Source organism: Mesoplodon bidens, assembly GCF_964165515.1.
Source record: "Mesoplodon bidens genome assembly, chromosome: 15".
In the NCBI taxonomy this organism is placed as follows: Eukaryota; Metazoa; Chordata; class Mammalia; order Artiodactyla; family Ziphiidae; genus Mesoplodon; species Mesoplodon bidens.
In genome coordinates, this window is record NC_138171.1 from 82,582,828 (window position 1) to 82,608,592 (window position 25,765).

Below are 25,765 nucleotides of genomic sequence, written 5' to 3' on the forward strand. Positions count from 1 at the left end.
TGTGGAATCTAATTTAAAAAAATGATACAAATTCTGTTTACAAAACAGACTCAGATTTTGAAAACAAACATGGTTACCAAAGGGGAAATGTGGGGGGGTGGAGAGATAAATTAGGAGCTTGGGATTAACATACACACACAACTATACATAAAATAGATAACCAACAAGGACCTACTGTATAGCACAGGAACTCTATTCAATACTCTGTAATAACCTATATGGGTAAAGAATCTGAAAAAGAATGAATACATGTATATGTATAACTGAGTCACTTTGCTGTACACCTGAAACTAACACAACATTGTAAATCAATTCTACCCCACTAAATTAAAAAAAAAAAAAAGTAGGTTCTTCTAAATTAGAATTCAAGACCAGAATGACATCTGGAAAATCCCATCTATTTGGAAATTGAAATTACCCACGAAGCAATGAAGAAATTAGAAATTAGTAAAGGGATAGAAACTGTTCAAGTGTCCATCAATAAGACAACAGATTTTTTTCTCAAAAGGTATTTAACACCCTCTATTAGTTTGCAGGGGCTGCCAAAACAAAATAGTACAGACTAGGTGTCTTAAACAAAAGAAATTTATTTTCTTACAGTTCTGGAGGCTAGAAATCCAAGATCAAGGTTATTAGCAAGTCTGTTTTTCCTGAGGCCTCTGTCCTTGACTTGCAGATGGCTGCTTTCTTTGCTATGACATTTTGTACTATATGAAGACATTGTTTTTTCTAAAGTTACAAAACAGAATAAATTCAACTCATCCAAAAATACTATCAATTGTGAAAAGCAATAGATCATCTGAAATCTACATCTTCCTCCTCTAAATCCTAAAAGATTAATGCATTATCATTACAGATAATTCTTTTAGTTACATAACTAAGACAAAAAAGGGAAGACAAATACATATTAGGAATGACCATATGTAGAGAAAAGAAAACAATTCCTCAAAACATTTCGAAATATAGAATAAAATATTTAGAAAAACATGATTAACTGAAATTTGCTTAAGAAAAAGTAGAAAACTTGACCATAAACTAAAGAAAATAAAAAATTCATCAAAGATCAACATCTCTCTCCAAAGAAGACTCATACTGAGATGGTTCTGTAGGTATTAATGCTATTTTAAAAGGAACATTTCTATTAGAAATAAAGTAACAAGCACCACTAAAAAGAGACACCAGAACACTGACACCCCATCTGACTGTGGGGCCTCTCATTCTGCCTTCATGTGGTTCACGTGGCCTCTTCACTGAATCTGGGCGCCTAGGACTGTATTAATTGACTGGATTTGGCAGAAATGGTACTAGTTCAGTACTAGGCCTAGCCCTTCAGAAAACTAGCAGCGGGACTTCCCTCGTGGCACAGTGGTTAACAATCCGCCTGCCAAAGCAGAGGACACAGGTTTGAGCCCTGGTCCGGGAAGATCCCACATACCGTGGAGCAAATAAGCCTGTGTGCCACAACTACTGAGCCTGCGCTCTAGAGCCTGCGGGCCACAACTACTGAGCCCACGTGCCACAACTACTGAAGCCCGCATGCCTAGAGCCCGTGCTCCACAACGAGAAGCCACCGCAATGAGAAGCCCGCACACCGCAACGAAGAGTAGCCCCTGCTCGCCGCAACTAGAGAAAGGCCGCACGCAGCAACGAAGATCCAACACAGCCAAAAAAATAAAAAAAATTTTTAAACAATTTAAAAAATTAAAAAAAAAAAAAAGAAAGAAAACTAGCAGCACCCACATCCACCCTCTTAACCCTGCAGGAGTCCTAAGCTGCCAGGTGAGAAGCCCAGCCAGCTTGCTGGAGAGAACCACGGGAGAGGCCCACATGGAGACCAGAGGCCAAGCCATCCCATCCAGGCCACCACCTGAATGCAACTGCATTAGGGACCCCAAGCAAGATCTGCAGAACCTCCCAGCTGAGCCCACTCAACCCACAGAACTGGGAGAACTAATAAAATGGTGTCATTTAAAGCCACTGTGTTCAGATGGCTGTTTCATAGGAACAGATTATTGAAAACACAAAGTATAGACACATGTGTGAAGACACACACGTTTCCCTCTTCCCAAACACTATAAACCAGCATCACTCACAGCTGCAAAATTCCACAATAAAATAACACCAAACCAAATCCTGCAGTTCACTGAATGGTTAACACACCACAGCCAAGAAGAATGTTAAAAATGGAATGCAAGATAGTTCAACAGTAAAATTCTCTATATGTAATTCATAAACTTTAGGGAGTTAAGTGAGAAACCATATATGATCATCACTTAAGTTCCCAAAGTGTACTTGGAAAAATCATGTTTGTTAACTACCACTGTTTTATTATGGTATTAAATTTATTTTGAGGTTTCAAGTTGCACTGGCCACAAGTTTTGGTAGTTTTCCTGGAGAAGTATGGGATAGAGAGATTAAGAAGACTGTGGCATTCCAGTCAAGTCAGGAAAAAGATAAGTTGTTAGCTATTACCAGCACTAGTCAATTTTCCTGACAGTTCTAGACAACAAAATCAATGTGAAAAAGAAATGAGTTTATATAGGAATGTGGCCAAATCATAATTTACAGCTTTTTATATGTATCAGCCAAAACTAATTAGAAAATATAATAGAAGATTCCATTCATATTAGAAACAAAAACTAGAAAGTAATTGGGCAAACACTAAAAAGAAATGGGATTGCACTTATACCCGTAACCAGTTAACGGTGGACACACTGGATGGTGGTATTCATTTTTTACACTGTATTTTTTTTAACCTTTTTAACTGTGCATATATTACCTCTATAATAAGAAAAAAACATAAATTTTAAAATTCTAGCCACAATTCTAGGGCCAGTCAACATAAATCAATAAAACCTACAAAATTTTAACTTTTCAACAAGCATACATTCACTTCAAATAAGGAATATATTTATTATTTTATTCTGGGAATTAAACAGAAAAGTACAACATATATCAATAATTTACGTACAGGAATGATGCTGGGCTGGCAACAGGGCAATGGCCTTCACTGCTGTCTGTCCTCACGGCTGATTCACACGGACTCTAGGATCACCTGCACATGGTTCCACATGCTTGGAAGAGCAAAATGCAAGGGAAGGAAGTGACCACTGATGGACAGTTAAAACATCATCCATCCCAATCACTAGGGAAATATTCCATATTGTTTATTACCAGGGATTCAGATGAAAATCTGATGCAGCTACGAACCTATGGGAGGAATTATTTTTTAAAATGAGGGAATTCCCTGGCAGTACAGTGGTTAGGACTCTGTGCTTTCACTGCTGAGGGCATGGGTTCAGTCCCTGGTCAGGAAAGTAAGATCCCGCAAGCCGAGTGGCGCGGCCATAAAAATACATAAACAAAAACAAACAGTCTGTCAAGGGCTGCCTACTGACCTAAGTACGTGTGTTGTGAAAATATGCAGATCCACACCCTAGGTAGAGCCCCGCTATAGCTTGATTTCTTGAGTATAATTTTGGCCAGAAACATTCACCTGTTTAAGACATAAGCTGCACAGAGTGTGTCAGGTACTGTGTTTATCTGGATTTTAAATCTGAATGCCTCTGAGATTATAGCCCAGCATCATTCCTGTATGTAAATTATTGATATATGTTGTACTTTTCTGTTTAATTCCCAGAATAAAATAATAAGTATATTCCTTATTTGAAGTGAATGTATACTAGTTGAAAAGTTAAAATTTTGTAGGTTTTATTGATTTATGTTGACTGGCTCTAGTCACTGGTCATGGAGGGGACTGGTGCGGAAAGGCCACTGACCATCAGGCAAGCCCACTCTGTGCCTCTCCAATGTCTACCATTTTCAGTTTATTAGGCAACAGAAACTGCGCTCCACTTAGTTGACCAGCTCTTCACGTGACTTTCTGGTCACTGTGACTGTTGGGGGGAAACTGCACAAAGTTCCTTTCCTAGCCCCAATTTCAATTTCCCTTTCCAAAGGGGAGATCCTGGTGCTCACCTCACAAGCTTGCAGACAGGCATGAGCCAGATCAGCCACCACTGCTGGAAATGGGCAAAATCCACTGTGTCCTTCCTTTCTTAACAACCAGGTGATAAGTTAACATGTTATTAAACATTAAATACGCTGAAAATTTTATAGGCCATCAGCTCCACCTGCCCATGTGATTTAGAAACATGAATTGCAGAAATTCAGCTCCCCGGCTTGCACAATGCACAATTCCAGCAACACAAGATGCACAAGGACCTCCTATCTCCCTATACAGCCAGGTGAAACTTCCTCATTGTTTAAAAGAGATTAAAATGTAATATTGATAATTTACTTTCATTAAACAAAAACACACTATAGTATTTTGGGAACTGTATATAGTATTTTGGGAATTGTAGGAATGTTGTGATTACAGATACAACTCACCACACAAAGGGGAGAATCCTGTACAATAGAAAAATAAACCACTTCCACCTTGTGAGTACAAAATGAGAAGATGGCAGTGTATGAACTAGGAAGCACTCTCTTTAGGCACAGAATCTGCTAGAGCCTTGATCCTGGACTTGCCTCTAGAACTGTGGACAGCAGATTGGATATGTGGAGTCTCTGTATGGCAAGAATTCAAACTCTCTATTGAGAAATGATGCTTCAAAATGCAAGCATACAACATAGATTAAAAAACATGTTTACCATGGAAGGTTATAGAATTATATTTGGAAATTAAATAAAAGAGAAACTAACGTTCAAATGAAAAAAAAAGAAAAAGAAGAACAAACCATACTCCTTGGCCAAGCATTCCTGGTTAAAGTAAGTCTAAATTTTAAAACCAAAAAGTGGTGGGCCTGGGGGAGGTGGAGAGGGAGGTGGAAAAGTGTCCTTGGTTGGGTCCAGCCTCGAACGGGGGAAGCCTTGGCAGCCATCTGGCACGAGGTCAGGATAGCACGTGCTCCAGGATGCCTTGTCTAATCAGCTGCTCGCACTTCCACCGAGGTAGAAAGTGCTGGGGGAAGAGGGGGAGGAAGAAAAGGGAATGAAAAGAATGTTAAATCACACGACGCATCATTAAAAAGCAGCAGCGCATTATATATATATTTCAAACTCCACCAGCTAAGTAGTTAAAAGCTAAACTAAAGTATTTTTGCTCTTTTAATCAACTGAAATGGATGTCACCTAGAGCTGTACTGAAATCTGAACTTTATAAACAAATTCACGTTTTGCTTAAGTTAAATTTAACTAAAGAGTTTTGAATTCTAGTAGGTATTTTCCTTAATGTTTGCATTTTAAAATTTATGCACAGAAAACCCAGGTAGGTGAGATTTGGGGCACTGGATCACAAGTGGTACAGCAACAGCTCATTAGGAAGGCAAACGGAAGGAGTGTCTTCTCCATTAAAACTTTTCTAGGATCTGAGTCTGAACAGTCATTCTTCTACTAACAGTGCAACTCTTCTCCCATATTTTCCAAGGATTAAAAGTCATTGTAACCTATGACATGGGTGCTGGTCACACGCTGTGTGTGAGGATGCCAGTGCCTGGCTAAGGCTCATCCTCAACGTCTCCTGAGAGGACACTGCTCTCGTTCTGAGGTGGAAAGGAGTCTCCTTGTCTGATTCCCTCTCAGAACACCAGGGCTTAAAACAAAAGTGAACATTTAGTAAACTCTGGAGCGGGGGGGTGCTGGAAGTGAGGCAGGAAGACTTTCCAAGGTCACAAGTGACCAAAGAAATCTCAAAGACGAGACAGAGATACTTGGGTAAAAACAAGAAACAGTACATTAGAAAGTGCAGTGTAGGTAACCCTAGAAAGTAACTGAAGGAGACGGTATGCAAAGTATTCAAGGAAGCGGATGCCACTTCAGTGGCACCGTGCACCTGACAGTCCTCCACAAACTCAAAGGCCTCAGGTGAGACCCATGACCAAAGAAACTCCTCCAAACCAGTCATGAAGACCCATGGGCCAAGGACTGTTTAATTTAACTGAATTTTTAAAAAGCCTTAAGAATAGAAAATGTAAAAAAAAAATAAAGAGAGAGAGAAAAAACTATAGAGTTGTTCATTTAACAATTATTCCAATATCTACTAAAAAGAGGGAGTTCTGATTTCTGGACAACCAGAGAAGCATGCCTACCATAGAGTCAATAATAAAGGAATGTACAGTAGGAAAATGTTTCCCTATTAACATTTTACATTATGTGGGTGATCTACACTATAGATTTTATAGAAAACTGGTTTCAGATGTGCTCAGACATTTTAGAAGCCCCTTAATATCAATTAGAGTAGATTATGCTTTTAAGTTTCCCCATTTTTATAGGGTGATACTGAGAGACAAAGTCTCATTAAGAGGAAGGCTTCTGAATGCGCCACACAGTGAACAGCAATCGTCTAACTGCAGCAGACGGAGGAGGGACTGGGTTTCGGCCGCCCTGGCCCCACCCAGGCCCTCCCTGCTGAGGAGTCTTAGTACACCTGGTGGGAAGACTGGCCACAAAGCTCGATAAAGAAATTCAACCAAGGGACACTTTGGGGTGAAGTGCATTTTCTCAGATCTTGCTTTATAAGGCTAGCTTTGTTCTTGTGAACCCAGAGCTTCACCATCTATTTTCTATTCATTAGTATCCTTGGAAGGGAAACTTTTGCCTTAATGACCAAAGATTTTAGGGTACCCTGAAAATCTGTCTTTAATAATTTCAACTTTGGTTTCAGGAAACTATTTAAAACTCCAAGGGTACTAGTAAAATAAGAGACCAACTCACCCTCCCTTAGAGAAATGAGCTAAGAACCACATAACCAGAACCATCCTTTGGCTCAACAGAACAAACAGAAGTCAACAAAAGTGACTAGGGTCATTAAATACCGACCGTCTCATAACAAGATGGCAGGCAACAAAGGAAAAAGTGGTTTTTACTAGTTCACCTTTCCTCCTGTGCTAATATGACTACAGAAAATAGAGACAGGATAAAATAAATTCAGCTAATGTGAATTCATCTAATGTGAACTTGAAGATTTCTAAGGAAACCATAAATTGAGATTCTTCATAAGGAAAAATTTAGTGAGTTACAATTTCACAATTTCAGTCTTTCCCTATTAAATTCTATTATGTTTATATATTAAATACTTAGAAATTTTTTGATCCATATCACTAGTTGTTAGCTAAAGAACTAAGATTTACAAGGTGAAGAAGTATAGGCAGAAAACTAGTGCTTAGCACCTTTTTAATAAATAATAATTTGAAGAAAGGAGCTAAATGCAACAACTTAATACCCCCTTAACTAGAGTAAGACTCACTGTGGCAACTTCCCAGGGAAATGCTTAGTATTAAATTCAAGCAATACCCTAGTAAATTATAGCTAATGCTTGAGCATGGGTTTGAACTGCATGACTCCACTCAAATATGCGTGTATATATATATATATATATATATATATATATATATATACACACACACACATATATAAAACCTGTATTTTCATTTTACAGATCTTTAAATTGGCTAAGTATGGGGAAAAGTTTATGTTCCATTAGAGATCACAACAGGTGGGATCAAAAGAACTAGGGCTTTGGGTCCTAATTCTATTCAAACTGTTTTAGCTTCCAGCCTTTGGGTGAGTCATTTATCAATCCCTTTGTTTTTGAGGCAGAGATAGAAGTACTCAGATTTCCGACTGTGTGGGGAGAGGGGAGTCTGTAGGCACCCCTAATCCCTGTGCATTGTTCAAGGGTCAACTGTAATTAACCCTTTCTTACTATATGCAACGTTTGCTTCACGTCTTTACATTTAGAAAAAGGACAAAAGAGTATTTTATAATAAACATAATTCCTACGATACAAATGATCATCCCAAGGTGACACTTACCTTGTTACTGATTCCAACATTTTCGTCATTCAACACTCTTACAAAATTTAAAGTATCTTAAGACAATAAATACCTGGCTATTTTTTTTTAATAGGACTGAAGTACCATCATCAACTTCAAATTCTCCATAGTCTTTTAGACACCGCACCTGAAAAGAAAAACTGATGTTTTATCTAAATTACCTTTTAGTATGTAGAAACCATAAAGCAGAAGGGGATTTATATATACCCATATGAAAAGTATTAGGCTTTCTCTTTATTTCTTCTCTGTGTACTTAGGCCTAGTACTCCTTCCTGTGGTATTCTAGTGGTTCCAATTGTCCTGTTTTGACGGAGAGGAAGAAAAATGGCAAATCTCCGAATATATGTGTACATCAGCACTGACAGCAAGGAAACCTAAGGAGCTGCCAAAAAGAGACAATGTCACTGGATTGTTTTCCCTCTGCAAACTGTGAAAAATCAAGCAGTTGAAAACACATCTACAGGGACTTCCCTGGTGGTCCAGTGATAAAGAATCACCCTTACAATGCATGGGACGCAGGTTCAATCCCATGTCAGGGAACTAAGATCCCACATGCCACAGAGCAACTAAGCCCATGCAACTAAGCCTGCGCACCACAACTACTGAGCTTGCGCACCTCAACTACAGAACCCTCGTGCCCTGGAACCCTGCGCCACAGCTACAGAGCCCACATACCCTGGAGCCCATGCACCACAACCAAAGAAGAGAAAACCCACATGCCACAACTACAGAGAAGCCCGCGCACCACCACGAAAGATCCCTCATGCCACAACGAAGATCCCACGTGCCACAACTAAGACATGATGCAGACAAAAATAAAATTAAAAAGAAAACCAAAAAAAACCCATATCTACAAAGAAAAGAGAACATTTTAGATCTACCACAACCGGCCTCTTATAGATTCCTCCCATAAAGTATCAATATCTGAGAACAGGACATAAGTCTATAAGATTTGTTTTACAGATTCTGCCCATCTCCTTTGATTGATTGATTCAGATTCTTTCCCAGTATTACTTAGAAGCACACTAGGAAAGAAAACATATAGACTCATGCTACAAGAATCAGGAGAGGCTCTTAGTTGGAAGGTGGGAGGGGTAAGGAGCCTGATAACCACTTCTGCAACTGCAAAGAAGGAACATTCAAAGGTAGCCCCAGAAATCTCAGACCTGGCTCAGCTTCAAGTGCTGCCACAGGAAGGCGGGAGGGCATTTTCATCTCCTATGAGAGTTCAGACCTCAGTTTATTCTCCAGAGTACTAGCACTGGTGTTAGCAAAGCCAACTCCAATGACAAGTCTCAGATTCCTACTTTTCCTGGATAATTTCATGTCCTGTGATTCCTCTGCAATCCTACCATGACTCCCAAAGTTATTTTAAGTTGGTTTGAGAAATACAAGAAAAATCTCCCCCACCACCAGCATTTTGCTGCTTTAAATAGACTTTTACTGTGGAAAATCTCAAACACATTGAAAAGTAAAAAGGCTAATAAACTCAATGTCCCACCAACTGGATTCAACTACTATCAACATGTGGCCAATCTTGTTCCCTCACCCACTTCTGGGTTATTTTGAAGCAAATCCTAGACATCATTTCATTTAATCTATAATTATTTTAGTGCTTATTTCTATAAAATAAGATTTTAAAAAATCCCAATACCATTATCACATCTTATTAATAATTTTTTAATATTATGAAATACCCAGTTAGAATCCAAATTTCCCCATTTTGTCGCATGAATTTTTTTTTAAAGCTGCCATGCTCAAATGAGGGTCAAACAAGAGCTACACATCACACATTACCAATGTCTCCAAGTCTCCTTTAATCTACAGGGTTCTCCCCCTTCCCCTGCCCCTTGGCAACTTATTTGTTAAAGAAACTGGGCAATTTGGTAGTTTCCCAAAACATAGATTCTGTTGTGGACTCCCATGGGGTCATTTAACACATTGCCCCACCCCTGAATTTCTTATAAACTGGAAGTTAGGTATAGGGGCTGGATCAGATCAGGTTTAGTTTTCTGGCAAATGGTGCTATGATGTCGTGAAGCACAAAATGTCTGGTGTCCCTTTTTGTTTTTTTGTTTTTTTTTTTTTGGCTGTGTGGGGTCTTCATTGCTGCGCGCGGGCTTTCTCTAGTTGCAGCGAGCGGGGGCTACTCTTAGTTGTGGTGCATGGGCTTCTCATTGCGGTGGCTTCTCCTGTTGCAGAGCACAGGCTCTAGGAGTGCAGGCTTCAGCAGTTGCAGCACACGGGCTCAGTAGTTGTGGCACACAGGCCCTAGAGCACGCAGGCTTCAGTAGTTGCAGCATGTGGTCTCAGTAGTTGTGGCATGTGGGCTCTAGAGTGCAGGCTCAGTAGCTGTGGCGCACGGGCTTAGTTGCACAGACTTAGCTGCTCTACAGCATGTGGGATTTTCCTGCACCAGGGATCAAACCTGTGTCACCTGCATTGGCAGGCAGGTCCTTAACCATTGCACCACCAGGGAAATCCTGGTGTCCCTTTTTGGATGTTAAGATTGATCAATGGGCCTAGGTGCTATCCATACCCATCCACTACTAAGGTCTCTCTTAAGCTTTTCACCTAATGCTTTAGCAGCTACTTGCCTCCATGCATTAGGGCTACAAAACGGCATTAATCTAGTTTTTTAATTCCTGCTGCATTTATTAGCTGGAATTCTTCTATACAAAAGAGATTTCCCTCGTAAACAATTTGGCTACCCTGAGATAGAATTTGTGCAGTAACGGCAGATGGATGCTTGACTCCATTCTTTCATTTACCATTTTCCAAAATGAGTTGCATCCTTCATATTCTCCAAGGAGACCCAGAGGTTTCAGTTTTAAAACTGTTGTTGTTAGGTGTCATTATCATTCATGCTTCTAATGCAATTGATGTGATGCAATTCACTGCAGTTTATCATTTTGATGCTCAAATTGTCCTTTCTTTGGCTAATGAGAGCTCCTTCGAATCAGCTCCCAAGTCTTTTCAGCACTCCCCTTGTAGTCCTTGATACTTTCTTTGCTTTCCATGCTCAGCTTGTACATCTTTAATCTACTTGAGACCTGGAATCAGCCATTTCTCCCCCAGGAGTCCTGGTTTCCTTTCACAGGAAATGGCAAATAGACTCAAGAATGTGGATGCTCATGGCTACTGGGTTGGTCCTTGTTTCTAGGCCTTTTCAGTGGACAGAGCTAAGAAATACTTCTTTAGAAGAGATGATTCAACATGAGTCCATGCTATTACTTTTTTGCTCTGTTCTTCAATATATAAACTTTATTAAAGAATATTATATTATTCTTAGGAATATTATTACTAATAACATTATTACGAATAATATGATTACTAAAAACAGGTTAAGATTCTTTGTAATTCTTTTCATCCTTAGTATGTACCTACTAGGGAAATACAATCAATCTATGTGTTTTTTTGTTTTTTTTTTTTTGCGGTACGCGGGCCTCTCACTGTTGTGGCCTCTCCCATTGCGGAGCACAGGCTCTGGACGCACAGGCTCAGCCTGAGCAGCATGTGGGATCTTCCCGGACCGGGGTACGAACCCGTGTCCCCTGCATTAGCAGGTGGACTCTCAACCACTGCGCCACCAGGGAAGCCCAAACTATGTGTTTTAAAGTAATTTAAATAACCCGTTTGACTAATCTACCAACATGAAAACACAAGTTCATTTGTTTCATTTTGTTTTCAAAATGTGTAGGTTGGTTTTCCACTTTGATTTCATTTTGTTTTAACAATATGTAAAATATTTACATGGTTCCAAAGTTAAAACTTTTAAAACAGGTACAGTCAGAAAATTTTAGCTGTTCCATCCTATTCCTGCCACCACCTACAGGTAAAATTTTTGGTTTGAGTTTGTTTCCTTTCTTTTTTATGCTTTGCTTTATTGTGCTTCTCAGATATTGCGCTTTTTACAAATTGAAGGTTTGTGGCAACCCTGCATTGTCAGATGATGGTTAGCATTATAATGCTAATTCATATTCAACAGACTACAGTATAGTGTAAACATAACTTTTATATGTACTGGGAAACCAAAACATTTCCTGACTCACTTTATTGAATATGCACTTTATGGTGGGTCTTAAACCAAACCCATGATATCTCCAAGGTATGCCTGTATAAACTAATATATATTCATATACCCCTTTTCTTTTCTTTTTTCTTTTTTTTTTTTTTGCGGTATGAGGGCCTCTCACTGTTGTGGCCTCTCCCGTTGAGGAGCACAGGCTCCAGAGGCGCAGGCTCAGCAGCCAAGGCTCACGGGCCTAGCCGCTCTGCGGCACGTGGGATCTTCCCTGACCAGGGCACGAACCCCATGTCCCCTGCATTGGCAGGCGGACTCTCAACCACTGGGCCACCAGGGAAGCCCTCTTTTTTTTTTTTTTTTAACATCTTTATTGGAGTATAATTGCTTTACAATGGTGTGTTTGTTTCTGCTTTATAACAAAGTGAATCAGCTATACATATACATATATCCCCCTATCTCCTCCCTCCTGCGTCTCCCTCCCACCCCTCTAGGTGGTCACAAAGCACCGAGCTGATCTCCCTGTGCTAGGCAGCTGCTTCCCACTAGCCGTCTATTTTACATTTGGTAGTGTATATATGTCCATGCCACTCTCTCACTTCGTCCCAGCTTACCCTTCCCCATCCTCGTGTCCTCAAGTCCATTCTCTACATCTGTGTCTTTATTCCTGTCCTGCCCCTAGGTTCTTCAGAACCATTTTTTTTTTTTAAGATTCCATATATATGTGTTAGCATACGGTATTTGTTTTTCTCTTTCTGACTTACTTCACTCTGTATGACAGACTCTAGGTCCATCCACCTCTCTATGAGTAACTCAATTTCATTTCTTTTTATGGCTGAGTAATATTCCATTGTATATATGTGCCACATCACCCCTTAGACAAAAGTCATTACAGTCTATGCATTAAAGAAAAATCCATTTTAAAAAGGTATACTTACTTCTATGTATAGGCTTTTTGGAGGTTTCATATCCTGTGTGATGTCCAAACCTTCATCTCCTCCCAACGACCTCATGTAGGTAGCAAGGGACTTTTTGTAATGATTGAACCATTCCATCTACAAACATAAAGATGGCCATTTGACAAAGCTGTAAGAAAACAAACTTGCAGAAATTATATACTAATCCTTTCAAAAACAGCACACATCCCCACATGGATCATTACTACGACCATTCATTCAAACTACAAATATTAGTGACTGCCTGTTATGAACCAGGCACTGGTCTAGGTACTTAGGATCATTTAACAAAGTGAACAAACATATCTGTTCTTACAGAACTTGCATCCCAGCATACTTAATCACAGACCTAAGGAACTTTCCACCAGAAACCAAATCATGAAAAATACACCATTTCAGTATTATGATCTCTTCAAACTTCAAACTCTGTATTGACAGGTTTTCTGAAAGCTGTAAAATGCTGTTGAGAAAAACACCCAAATGTCCATCAACTGATGAATGGATAAGATGTGTACATCCCTACAATGGGATTATTCAGTCGTAAATCAGAGTGGAGCTCTTTTATGTGTTACCACATGGATGAACCTTGAAAACATGCTGAGTGAAAACCACAAAAGGCCACGTACTGTATGATTCCACTCATATGAAAAGTCCATACTAGGCCAATCCATGAAGAAAGTAGAGTAGTGGCCTCTAGGGCCTGGGAAGAGGGGGCAGAATATGTTCTGGATAAGATGGTGGTGATGGATGCACAACTCTGTGGATATCCTAAATACATTGAATTGTATACTGTAAAAGGATAAACTTTAGGGGATGTAAATTGTATCTCAGTAAATCTGTTTTTTTTTAACTGTTGAGAGAAATTAAAGTAAACCAAAATATGTGGAAGGATATACCACTTTCAAGGATTGGGTGATTCAGTACTGTAGTAACGTCAACTGATCTATAGATTCAATTCGATCTCAATCAAAACCCCAATTTTTTAAAAAATGGAACGTGATAAATTGAGTCTGAAATTTGCAAGGAAACGCAGAAGGCCAAAAGCAGTGAAGATATTGAAAAAGAAGAACAAGATGGGAACACTTACTCAAGACTTATTATAAAATTTCCATAATTTAAACAGTATGAAATTGGTACAAGGACAAATAGACTAAGAAAGAAGAGAAAGTCCCCCATCCAAAATCCACAGATATAGTGACATTCAATTTATGACAAGTGGCACTGTGCACAGGGCAAGGGGAAAAGAGGACCTTTTCAATAAATGATGCCATCTCAATATCCATATTCAAAATGCAACTAGGCTCTTACATTATTGACAAAAATCAATTCCAGTACTGTAAATCTCTTTGTGAAAGGTAAAACAAGATAACTCCTAAAAGACGATACACAGAACCTGCATTAGTAAAGTGTGTGCGTGCGCACACATACACACACCCCTCCCTCAGGTTCAATAATTTGCCAGAATGACTCACAGAACCCAGGAAAGCACTACACTGACAATCACAGTTTTATTGCAATACAAATCAGAACCAGCCAAAGGAAGAGACACCCAGGATGATGTCCGGGAGTCCCAAATGTGAAGCTTCGAGTATCCTCTCCCTGAGGACTCAGGACACACCACCCTCCTGGCACACTGATATGTGACAACACACACAAAGAACTGTCAACCAGGGAAGCCCACACAGCTCTGGGGTATCATTACATAGGCTTGATCGATTGATCAAATCATGGTTGATTGAATCACAGGTGACTGAGCTCTACTTCTAGCTCCCCTCTCCTCTCTCCAAGTTGGACTAATATCAAGAGGCTAAAAGCCCCAAACCTGAGGGGATGGTGGGAACCTCTGAGTTTGTAGCCAGTTGGTCAGAAGGGAGGGTGGCCTTGGGAACCTCAACCTTTATGGCTGGTATCTCAGTCTTAACCTATGAAGTTGGGTCTCACTTTAGGTAGTGTCCGAAGTCACTGCAACACCGTGGGCAGTGTGACCCTCACTCTGTAAATGAGGGGATTTAGGCACAGGGAGAGGTCGAGCCACTTGCCCAAGATCTGACAGTGACAGAGCACGGGTTTGCTTGGCTCCAATCCTGTGCCCTGAAACCCTGTCCCTTAATGACTGGATAAATCAAGAATTCAAGTATTCACATTGATAAGCAAATTATGTATACCCACATATTTTATGGAAAATCCCCCAATAATAATGCCAGGATTTTCATCCTACTGATGGATCACTAACAAGTATCATAATGGGACCCTTTATTTTGTTAAGCAATAGTAGTCTTCCATATAGCATTTAGAATTACTCCTAGAATTCTCATCACAGTATATACTACAGACCAAAAATTACTCAAAAACAAATGTTAAGACAAAAAAAGAGAAATACTCTTAATACCATTACAGAACACTGCCATAACCTCAGCGATTCTCCAAATTCACAAACTTGAACAACAGTGCTGACTTACTTCTTCGGCAGACATGTGAAATCGTAAAGCACTTGGCAAGACACTGCCACATTCCCACCTGAGTGCTCTAATCCGAAGCAATCGGTCATACCTAGGACATTAATAAGGTATTAGATGGCGTAACAGAGGGATATCGGAAGTTGTTTTGATCAAGAGCGACTCCGGACTCAACCACCAAAATTTAACATGTGGACTTTTATTTGGTTCCTGAGGCAAACAAACCATTGTAAGAGGACATCTTTGGGACAACAGGGAGAATAGGAATACAGTATGGATGGATGCTGTGAAGTCGGGTTCATTCCTCTAGGTATGAGAATCATAGTGGTCATGTAAGAAAAGGCCCAAAAGGTCCTTATTTCTTAGAGATGCATACTAGGGTATTCAGTGGTAAAATGCCCGATGTTCTACAATGTTTTAGCATAGACAAATAAAACAAGATGAAGCAATTATGGCAAAATGTTAAGAATTGTTAAGCCTATATGATGGCTCCATGGGGGTTTGTAATATTATTCCTTAATTTTATGAATACTGCAATTTTTCATTATAAAAAATGTTTAAATAGAAAAAAGAGAAGAATTTAGAATGCTTATAAAACAGAGACAAATCTAAGAATTCCTGTTATCCATATAAAATGGTTAATTAGGAAACCACATGGGAACCCTCCACTGCTCCCTGCCACCCCAGCAAACACAGAGAAGCTCACAGGTATGCTACAGTGCAGCGCTGATTTCTTAACAAAGAACAGTGTCGAAACTTGATGGTTGGTATCAAATCACTTCGTCCACCTGACTTCGCTTCATTCCTGGTAAAACATTTAAGGAGGAAAAGAATGTCTATTTCAGTATAAGTCGAATTTTCCAAGCCTACTAACAACTGACTCCATGCTTGTTTTTATCCATTTATGTTAGCAGTTAACCTACCCAAATAGTACCTGCCTCCACATCAGAACTTTTGCTAACATGTTAAAAGATTAAAAAAGCCAAAAGCTAACTAATTTGCCTAGGATCACACTCCCAGTGTTTTGTTTAGCCATGTGGCACTTTGCATTTTGCACACTGATTCATCTCCATTGTCTCCAAAAGACAAATATTGTGTTTCCTCACTTTTTGGAATCCCCTTTTCATGGTGGGATAAGAGACAGATCAAATATCACGGTGCATAAGATTATGGCCTCACATCATGTTCTGATCCTCTGGAGTCCTCTTTCTGTGGTACTTCCAAATCCTCATTCTAATAAAGTGAGCTAAGAATTCTGGAGTCAGATGCTCCTCCACTCATCCAACAAATATTTATTGATCTTCAACTATGTGCATGTTCTGTACTTTAGGGTCCTTCACACAGAGAGGGAGAAAATTTTGGTTTTACACTGTAAAATATATATCTCCTTGGATATCAGACGAGTATTGCACTTTAAAACCAGATGTTTGGGAATTCCCTGGTGGTCCAGTGGTTAAGACTCTGCACTTTCACTGCTGAGGGCACGGGTTCAATCCCTGGTCAGGGAACCAAGATCCCACAAGCCTCGTGGCGCAGCCAAAAAATAAATAAATAAAATAAAATAAAACTAAATGTACAATTGTTTAGTGGGCATAGTGTTTCAGTTTTACAAGATGAAGAGTTCTGGAGATGATGGTGATGGCTATACGACATTATGAAGGTACTGAATACACTGAACTGTACGCTTAAAAATGGTTAAGATGGGGGACTTCTCTGGTGGTCCAGTAATTGGGACTCCACACTTCCACTGCAGGGCAGGGGGCAGGGGACTAGGATCCCACATGCCCCACAGTGTGGCCAAAAAAAAAAAAAAAAAAGTTAAAATAGCAAATTTTATGTGATGTGTATTTTACCATAATAAAAAAAAAACTGGAAACAAAACAAAACAAAGCCAGGTATACAGAATGAATTAGAATCTACTCTGGAGTTTTAAAAGGAAACAAATACAAAATATACATGCCTGCTCCAGGCCCTGAAAATACAGGTAAAATATATGTCCCATTTTACCATGTCTTCTACATTGTTCTATACACTTCTGCCACTCTACAAACATTAGATTTATTCTCCACATTTTTTTTGTTTGTTTTTTGTTTTTGGCCACACCAAGAGGCTTGCAGGATCTGAGTTCCCCAACCAGGAATCGAACCCGTGCCCCCTGCAGTGGAAACACAGTCCTAACCACTGGACCACCAGTGAATTCCCTATTCTCCACATTGTTTACAATGTGCTCTGGATTATAAAGAAATAGGACAAATAAAATACACCCAACCTAACATCAGAGTACTTTATTAGGTACATAAGAACTTCCTTAAAAAACTCACATTTACACATGAGTAATTAAATAGGAATAGATTTCTTCTGACAAATAATTTTAACCAGAAACTGGTCATAGTGACTGACCGCCGAGAACCAAACTAGGAGGATAGGGCACAGAATTTTGGATCATGAATTTCCAGATGGTATGAATATGGGAAAATCATCCTCTTACTGGACCAAGGCCTGTTAGGCCACCTCCTAAATATGTCTATAAACTGTTCACTTTCTCCCTAGTCTGGCTTACCTCTCCTGCCACCTGCATGACCAGCATGCCTCCCTATCCTCTCAGCCCCTCCGTCTACTATCCACACAGCAGCCAGGGTGGTCTTTTAAAACACAAACGTGCCTCCACCTGCCCCACATGCTTAAAAACCTCACCTGGTGTCACCCTTTGCCTGCTCACTAAGTTTCAGCCACACTGGCTTTCTTTAATGATCAGTTCCCTGAGTAACCCACCCTCTTTCATGACTCAGGGTCTTTGCATATGCTGTTTCCTCCACCTAGAACGCTCTCTGCCCCAATTACTGCCTCGCTAAAACCTGCTTCTCCTTCAGGCCCCAGCTGAAATGTCTCTTCCTTGGAGAGAACTTCCCTGACTCCTCAATCTACTAATATTTTCAATTCATTATTCCCTCTCCTAGTCTTGTTGTTTTCCTTCATAGCATGTATTCCAACTTGATGTATCTGTATTTAATATCTGCCTTCTGCCTTACACTGTAAGGGTCACGGGGGCAAAAATCTTGATTATGTTGTTCACAATTGAAATACCAAAGCCATTTATCAGCTCATAATTGTTTAGTACATATCTGTTGAATGAACAAATGAACAGTATGGGAACCTGAGTTCAGGACTTTACATTTCCCTTACATTTACTGCAGACCTGTTGCAGTTCAGTTCCTTGTTCCATCTGTATCTATCCTTAAATACAGTAACTGCAAAATGTGCCTACTGTTCTGTGTACTCCACAAATCTTAACAGCATAGTACTGATTTCTATGTCCAACTAACTGATGCAAACACTCCCTAACAAGGCCAAACATGAAACCTCATGTTGCAGACAGGTTGAGATCTGAATACCTCACCTTTGATCCAGCGGTTAGTACTCTGTGTCTTACTCTTCACCAAATCACAGGACCCTATGAAGTTGGTCATTCAGCCCAAATTCTCCACTGGGCCAACTATCATGCTTGGCTCTAAATAGTCTGTAACTCAAGAACCCTCTCACCTACCAAGCCTTCTGTAGCACTAGTTCTCAGTGAACTCCATTCAAGATATTGTAAGTCACTGCTGCTCCTGCTAAGTTTACAAACTGCCTGTTCTCCTTTTAAACCACTAAGTCTTCTACTGATGAAAACAAGCAGTGGAAACAATACATTTCACTTATTAAGGTTGTTACTTACGCCCGTCTCATCTCTTTTAGGTCCACCCCGATTCCTTTCAAGTCATATCAGTCAAACAACAAATATTTATTGAACATCTACCATGTGCCAAGCACTGTTTGAATCCCTATGGACATAGCAGTGATTAACACAAATCCCTCTAGTTCTGTATAGTTAGGGTATGATCAGGCTCACAGAGAATTAGAAAAAAAAATCATATCTAAAATCTAATGTTGGGACTTCCCTGGTGGCACAGTGGTTAAGAATCCATCTGCCAATGCAGGGGACATGGGTTCGAGCCCTGGTCCAGGAAGATCCCACATGCCACAGAGCAACTAAGCCTGTGCACCACAACTACTGACCCTGCACCCTAGAGCCCGCGAGCCACAACTGTTGAAGCCTGCGCGCCTAGAGCCTGTGCTGTGCAACAAGAGAAGCCACTGCAATGAGAAGCCCGTGCACCACAATGAAGGGTAGCCCCCGCTTGCCGCAACTAGAGAAAGCCCACATACAGCAATGAAGACCCAACGCAGCCAAAAGTAAATAAATAAATAATAAATTAATTTTAAAATAATTAAAAGTTTAAAAAATTAAAACTAATGTTAAGATTATCTGATTTCAATATCATATTTCTTAAATTGTTTTAAAATATCAATCTTATCAACTTACACATCAGATTGGTTTTGTTCATATAAAGCTTTCATCTCCTCCAGAACTTGCCTGAGTCCATCCTCCTAGAACATATAAAATTACACTCATTAATTCCCCCATCAAGTTTGTAGCAATATTTTATCTATGTTTATCTTTGATTTATGTATGTTATCAAAAACCAACAGTACGGGACTTCCCTGGTGGTGCAGTGGTTAAGAATCCCCCTGCCAATGCAGGGGACACGGGTTCGAGCCCTGGTCCGGGAAGATCCCACATGCCGCAGAGCAACTAAGCCCATGCGCCACAACTACTGAGCCTGCACTCTAGAGCCCGCGAGCCACAACTACTGAAGCCCTCGCGCCTAGAGCCTGTGCTCTGCAACAAGAGAAGCCACTGCAATGAGAAGTCCACGCACCACAACAAAGGGTAGCCCCTGCTCGTCACAACTAGAGAAAGCCCACGCACAGCAATGAAGACCTAACACAGCCAAAAAACAAACAAACAAACAAAAAACCAATAGTCCTTCCACACCTACTAGGATGGCCATGATAACAAGTGTTGGAGAGGATGGGGAGAAATTGGAACCCTTGTACAGTGCAGGTAGGAATGTAAAATGGTACAGCCCTGTAGAAAACAGTCTGATGAGTCCACAAAAAGTTAAACACAGAATTACCATATTAACCAGCAATTCCACTCCCAGGTATATACTCAAGAAAACTGAAAACCTAGTTTTTCAAACAGAAACTTGTACACAAATGTTCAGAGCAGCATTATTCATAACAGCCAAAAAGTGGAAACAACCCAAATGATGAAGAGATAAACCAAATACTGTATATCCATTCAACGGAATATTATTCAGCCAAAAAAAGAAATGAAGTACTGATACATGCAACAACATGGATGAACCTTGAAAACATTATGCTTAGTGAAATAAGCCAGACACAGAAGGACAAATATTGTATGATTCCACTTATCTGAAATAGGCAAATTCATAGAGACAAAGTAGATTAGAGGTTACCAGGAGCTGAGGGGAAAGAGGAGTGGGGAGTTATTGCTTAAAGGTTATAGAGTTTGTTTGGGGTTATGAAAAGTTTTGGAAATAAGAGTGATGGTTGCACAACAATGTGAATATAATTAATGCCACTGAAGTGTACGCTTAAAAATGGCAAATTTTGGGGCTTCCCTGGTGGCGCAGTGGTTGGGAGTCTGCCTACCGATGCGGGGAATGCGGGTTCGTGCCCCGGTCCGGGAGGATCCCACATGCCGCGGAGCAGCTGGGCCCGTGAGCCATGGCCGCTGAGCCTGCGTGTCCGGAGCCTGTGCTCCGCAACGGGAGAGGCCACAACAGTGAGAGGCCCGTGTACCGCAAAAAAAAAAAAAAAGGCAAATTTTAAGTTATGTATATTTTACCACAATTTAAAAAAATAAAAAGGAATGAGTTACTAACACAAAATATACAATTAACATACTGATTAAGGATAATCTTGAATATACTGTACTGAGAAAAGAAGTCAGAAAGGAGTACACACTGTATGCTTCCAATTGGCCCCGTCCAGAAAAGTTTGCAACTCCGAGCATGCTGACTCCAGAAATACACTTAAAAAGACAAATATAATCTGTAGCACAGAAAGAAAATCCATGGTTGCCTAAGGCTGCAGATGGGAGGTAGCTAGTAGCTACAAAAGAGAAAAGGGAATCCTTGGGGTGACAGAAATCTTGATTGGGTTGCCGGTTATAAGGATTGTATACATTTGTCAAAACGGAAATGTCTATTAAAATGTGTATTTTGTTGTATATAAATTATACCTTGATAAAACTAATGACCAAAAAAAAAATCAATAGCCCTACAGAAGCAATAATGCATGACAAAAGTACATAAATAATTTATTATTTACTGGAAAATGATCTTAAAAGGTTACTATCAAAAAAAAAATTGCTAGAATAGAAAATAGAAAGGTCAAAGGAGTTTTTCTACTTGAGCAAATCATTAGAGAAATCATTAGGCAAATCATTAGAGACAAGCAAATCAAGACCACAATGAGGTATCACCTCACACCAGTCAGAATGGCCATCATCAAAAAACTACAAACAATCAATGCTGGAGAGGGTGTGGAGAAAAGGGAACCCTCCTGCACTGTTGAGGGGAATGTAAATTGATACAGCCACTATGGAGAACAGTATGGAGGTTCCTTAAAAAACTAAAAATAGAACTACCATATGACCCAGCGATCCGACTACTGGGCATATACATGGAGAAAACCATAATTCAAAAAGATGCACGTACCCCAATGTTCATTGCAGCACTATTTACAACAGACAGGGTGTGGAAGCAACCTAAATGTCCATCAGCAGATGAATGGATAAAGAAGATGTGGTACATAAATACGATGGAATATTACTCAGCCATAAAAAGGAACGAACTGACTTGTGGAAACAGAGGGGGAAGGGGAGGGTGAGACGACTTGAGAGAGTAGCACTGACATATACACACGACCATGTATAAAACAGACAGCTAGTGGGAAGCTGTGGTATCGAACAGGGAGATCAGCTCGGTGCTTTGTGATGACCTAGAGGGGTGGGATGGGGAGGGTGGGAGGGAGGCTCAAGAGGGAGGGGATATGGGGATATATGTATACGTATAGCTGATTCACTTTGTTGTACAGCAGAAACTAACACAACATGGTAAAGCAATTACAATCCAATAAAGATATAAAAGACACATGCACGCAAAATTTTCCCTTGGAAGGATAAAAACATTAGAATTATAAAATTCATAAATGTCACACAATAAGTCTGTCAACAAGCAACCCCTACACCTGAAACATTGTAAACCAACTAAATTGAAAATTTTTTAAAAAGGAGAAAAAAACCACTAATGCTATAACAACAACCAAAATAAAACCCACCCAAAACAAAACAAAGATAAGTAACCCATCTACTTTTAGAGCCAAAATATATGCATTAGCAAAATGCTTCGGCACTACTGGTATAATTACAGAATTACACTTTACTTAACCCTGCTCGAATATAAGAAATGATTCTTGATGAAAAATGAAAGCATGATTTCTACCTTCTCTTTCATCAGGTGGTTAAAGAGATCATAGAAAAGTCTGATTTATTAGAATTCAGTTAAATATTCCATTTATTACAAATATTATTTTAAGGAATAGTTGAAACTCTTGCACAATGAGTAGATCAGCAGGTATACAAAAGACAAGTGTGAAATAATTTTTTAAAGATACCTAAAATAATTTTCCTAAAAACTCACTTAAACGATTACCAGTTCTGCATGTAGAAAGTGCATAATCATTCCAATTTGCTGAACACAGCACCTAACCATGAGGGATTCTGGAATGAACAAGGCAGAGTCCCTGCTCTAAACCAGCCATCATCCGCCTGGGAGGAATAATTCTTGAAAGTCTGTGTGGCCAAGGGTGTGTGGGGTCAATCAGATCAATTCTTGGTCTCAGCTCAGCTGTGCCAGTGGCCGGCTCCGAAGGCAGGCACGACTGCAAGAAAAGGTACACCTCCGCCAACTAAGACCCAGAAAAGCGAGTGATTTTACAACTTCTAAGTCCGCCCCTGAGCCCCCCACCCCGAATTGCGAAACCAACACTTATCCTAAAATGTGAGTGAAAAAGAGAGCTGGACTAAGGGTCTGAATAGCCAGCACCGTGGGCAGTCTCTGAGCCCTTGGGCTGGTTTCCTCCCACGTACCACGACCCCCAAAGGACCTAGTCTTCCGACCCCAGCGGGGCCACATTTGACAGCCTCCACGCCTCTGCATTCCAGCGTCTCTACTGAACCTCCCACTATGGTCTCCTAACTTTTTAGATGAAGTAACTGTCTGAAGTTGCAAGAACAACATACTGGACTCTAGGAAACCTGTATTCAGATTGAGGCTCTGGCTCCAATATGCTGCAACTTCAGGCAAGTTGCTTAACTGGATCCATAATTTCCGCGGCTCAGTTTCCCCATCCGTTAAATGACCTAAGTGTCAAACTAACTTCTCTTTAATGTTCAAAACAAAACTCACCTTCCCCAAACACTCTTCCTGCTGACCTCCGATGTTTACTCCGCTACCAGAGAGAGAAGCCTCCCGAGATGCCGACCCCTCTCCTCCCCCACTATCCATCCCACCTCCAGCCCTGTCCTCGTAGCTACAAGTCCTGCTGTCTCAGGACACGGCTTTCAGCACCCGCTGACCGGGCCGTTCGGACCATACACAGCTCTCGTGTGGTCTCCTGTAACCACCCAGAGCCATTCTTTCTTCTCTTCGATCCACTCCGCAGTGCCGCCACAGTTATCTTCAAAACACGAAGAGCTACCCCATCGCTGCCCTGAAATGCCTTGTGAGTGAACAGCAAACCTCCCGGCCCCGGAGCCCCCGTGCGGCCCGCGGACCCCGCGCCGGTCGCCCTTCGCCGGCGGGGAGAGGGTGTCCGCACCGCCGGCTCCCCGGCGGGGCTACGCTCACCGCATCCTCCCAGGCGCGGCCCTAACGCCCCGCTACCACGGTCCACACCTCCCCAGTGCAACTCACACCTGCGCTCCAGCACCCGTCTCCGGGCCTCTCCGGCGCGTCACCGGGGCGAGACGCCGACCGTCCAGACCGCGCGCGGGAAGCCGCAGAAACCAACCCGGCCACATCCACCGCGGAGAACCACGGGTACACCCGCCGTCCCGTCCCGGCTGCGCAGCCCCCAGAGAAGCCACCCCTGGGAGGCGCCCGCCCGCCCGCCGCCCTCACGTTGAAGGCCGGCAGCCTTCCCTCGGCCGCGCGGTGCAGCTCGCGGACCAGCTCCATGGCTCTCTCGCAGAACATGGTGGACACGCCGGCCCTTACAGACCACCGGCTCTCAGGCAAACGGCCGCCGAACCAGACCCTGCGATTTCAGATCCTACAGGTCCGGGACGCGCGGGGCCGACCCCGCCTCCGCCCCGCTTTGGCGCCCAAACACGCAACCAATAGGAGCGCACTGCCGGCCTCCAGGCTACGGCGGCCGCCAGGGGACATTTGCCTCCGCTCTGCAGCCGCAGTGTCACAGGGAGCCCCACACCTGGGCGGTTGCGGACCTTGGTGTGGCTTCAGCCCAGTCCTCCTGTCCAGGCCTCGGTCTGAGCTCAGGCTGAGCCACAAGACAGCTCCCGCGCAGCACAGCTCGGGATGGACGTACGTCCTCTTTTCCGTTGAATTCATTCATTCTCGTTTAGGTTAACGGGGGCGCGCACGATGCGGTCTAGAAGGCAGACCCGGCAAAGGTGTGCAGTGATGTTAGCACCCAGCGTTGCGTCCGTTCGGTTTTGCAGTGTGGGTTTGTTTGTGTGATGGTAAAGGGAAAACAACTTTTATTGGGTATCTCTTGTGTGCTAGGGACTGTGACATACTTCACGTAATTCTCACGATTATCCTTAAAGTGGTTATTAAGACTCTTGGTACTGATTAGAAACCAGAAGTTAGAGAACTTGCCCAAGGTCACACAGTTCGTAAAGTGACAGACCCTGTATTTAAGCCTTCAACTCCACCGTACTACATTTGATATTAAATCAGTCATTTAAAAACGTGTACAATAACTTACAAGGTGGTGGTGGGGGATTGCCCTAGATTAACATGAATACACATAGCCATATTCCCGCCGAGATGATTACGGAAATTTTCATAACCATATAGAATCAAAGGTGGGAATTACTGCTATGGAAACAATTCGTTTTATTTGGCTTTTTTTTTTTTTTTGGCCCCGCGGTGTGACATGCGGAGTCTTAGTTCCCAAACCCATGCCCCCTGCAGTGGAAGTGCTCAGAGTCCTAACCACTGGACCACCAGGGAATTCCCGTGGCTATTTTTTTTAATTTTTATTTTAAGTGTTACTTTGGACTTCTCTGGAAGTCCAGTGGTTAAGGAGCCACGCTTCTACTGCAGGGGGCGCTGGTTCCATCTCTGATCCGGAACTAAGATCCCACATGCTAAGCGGCCAATAAATAAATAAAACAAACAAACAACGTTACTTGGATCCATTCTATCTTACCCTAGAAACTTTGTTCCTCTTTTGCAAGTATAGATACAGTAGATGTGTGGTCTGAGAAATGAAACTGGGAATGGCCTACAAAGCCTCTGAATCGTATCCTTACGTTGAGTGACCTTTCCT

General features: G+C 41.4%; 1 protein-coding gene across 2 annotated transcripts; it reads right to left on the reverse strand.

Moving 5' to 3' along the window:
- Positions 1-54: 54 nt before the first annotated feature.
- GINS1 (GINS complex subunit 1) lies at positions 55-24,551 on the reverse strand. Of its 2 annotated transcripts, none has more exons than XM_081255430.1 (7): positions 24,370-24,551; positions 19,638-19,702; positions 15,981-16,079; positions 15,278-15,368; positions 12,801-12,917; positions 7,891-7,965; positions 55-4,966 (listed from the first exon to the last, which is right to left on the reverse strand). In XM_081255430.1, exons 1-7 carry the CDS (start codon positions 24,442-24,444, stop codon positions 4,898-4,900), a joined length of 591 nt encoding a protein of 196 aa, XP_081111556.1. In that variant the 5' UTR covers positions 24,445-24,551; the 3' UTR covers positions 55-4,897. The 2 variants fall into 2 exon arrangements, with proteins under 2 accessions (XP_081111556.1, XP_081111555.1); XM_081255429.1 differs by lacking the exon at positions 24,370-24,551 and adding an exon at positions 24,165-24,359.
- Positions 24,552-25,765: the final 1,214 nt, after the last annotated feature.

Excerpts from the sequence above, each read along its gene's own strand:
- GINS1 (XM_081255429.1), bottom strand. The coding sequence starts at position 24,269 with ATGTGGCCGGGTTGGTTTCTGCGGCTTCCCGCGCGCGGTCTGGACGGT. Across the intron at positions 16,080-19,637 it reads GAACAAAACCAATCTGATGT|GAATGAAGCGAAGTCAGGTG; the intron begins GTAAGTTGATAA and ends ATGTTTTACCAG. Across the intron at positions 7,966-12,800 it reads CAAAAAGCCTATACATAGAA|GTGCGGTGTCTAAAAGACTA; the intron begins GTAAGTATACCT and ends TTTTCTTTTCAG.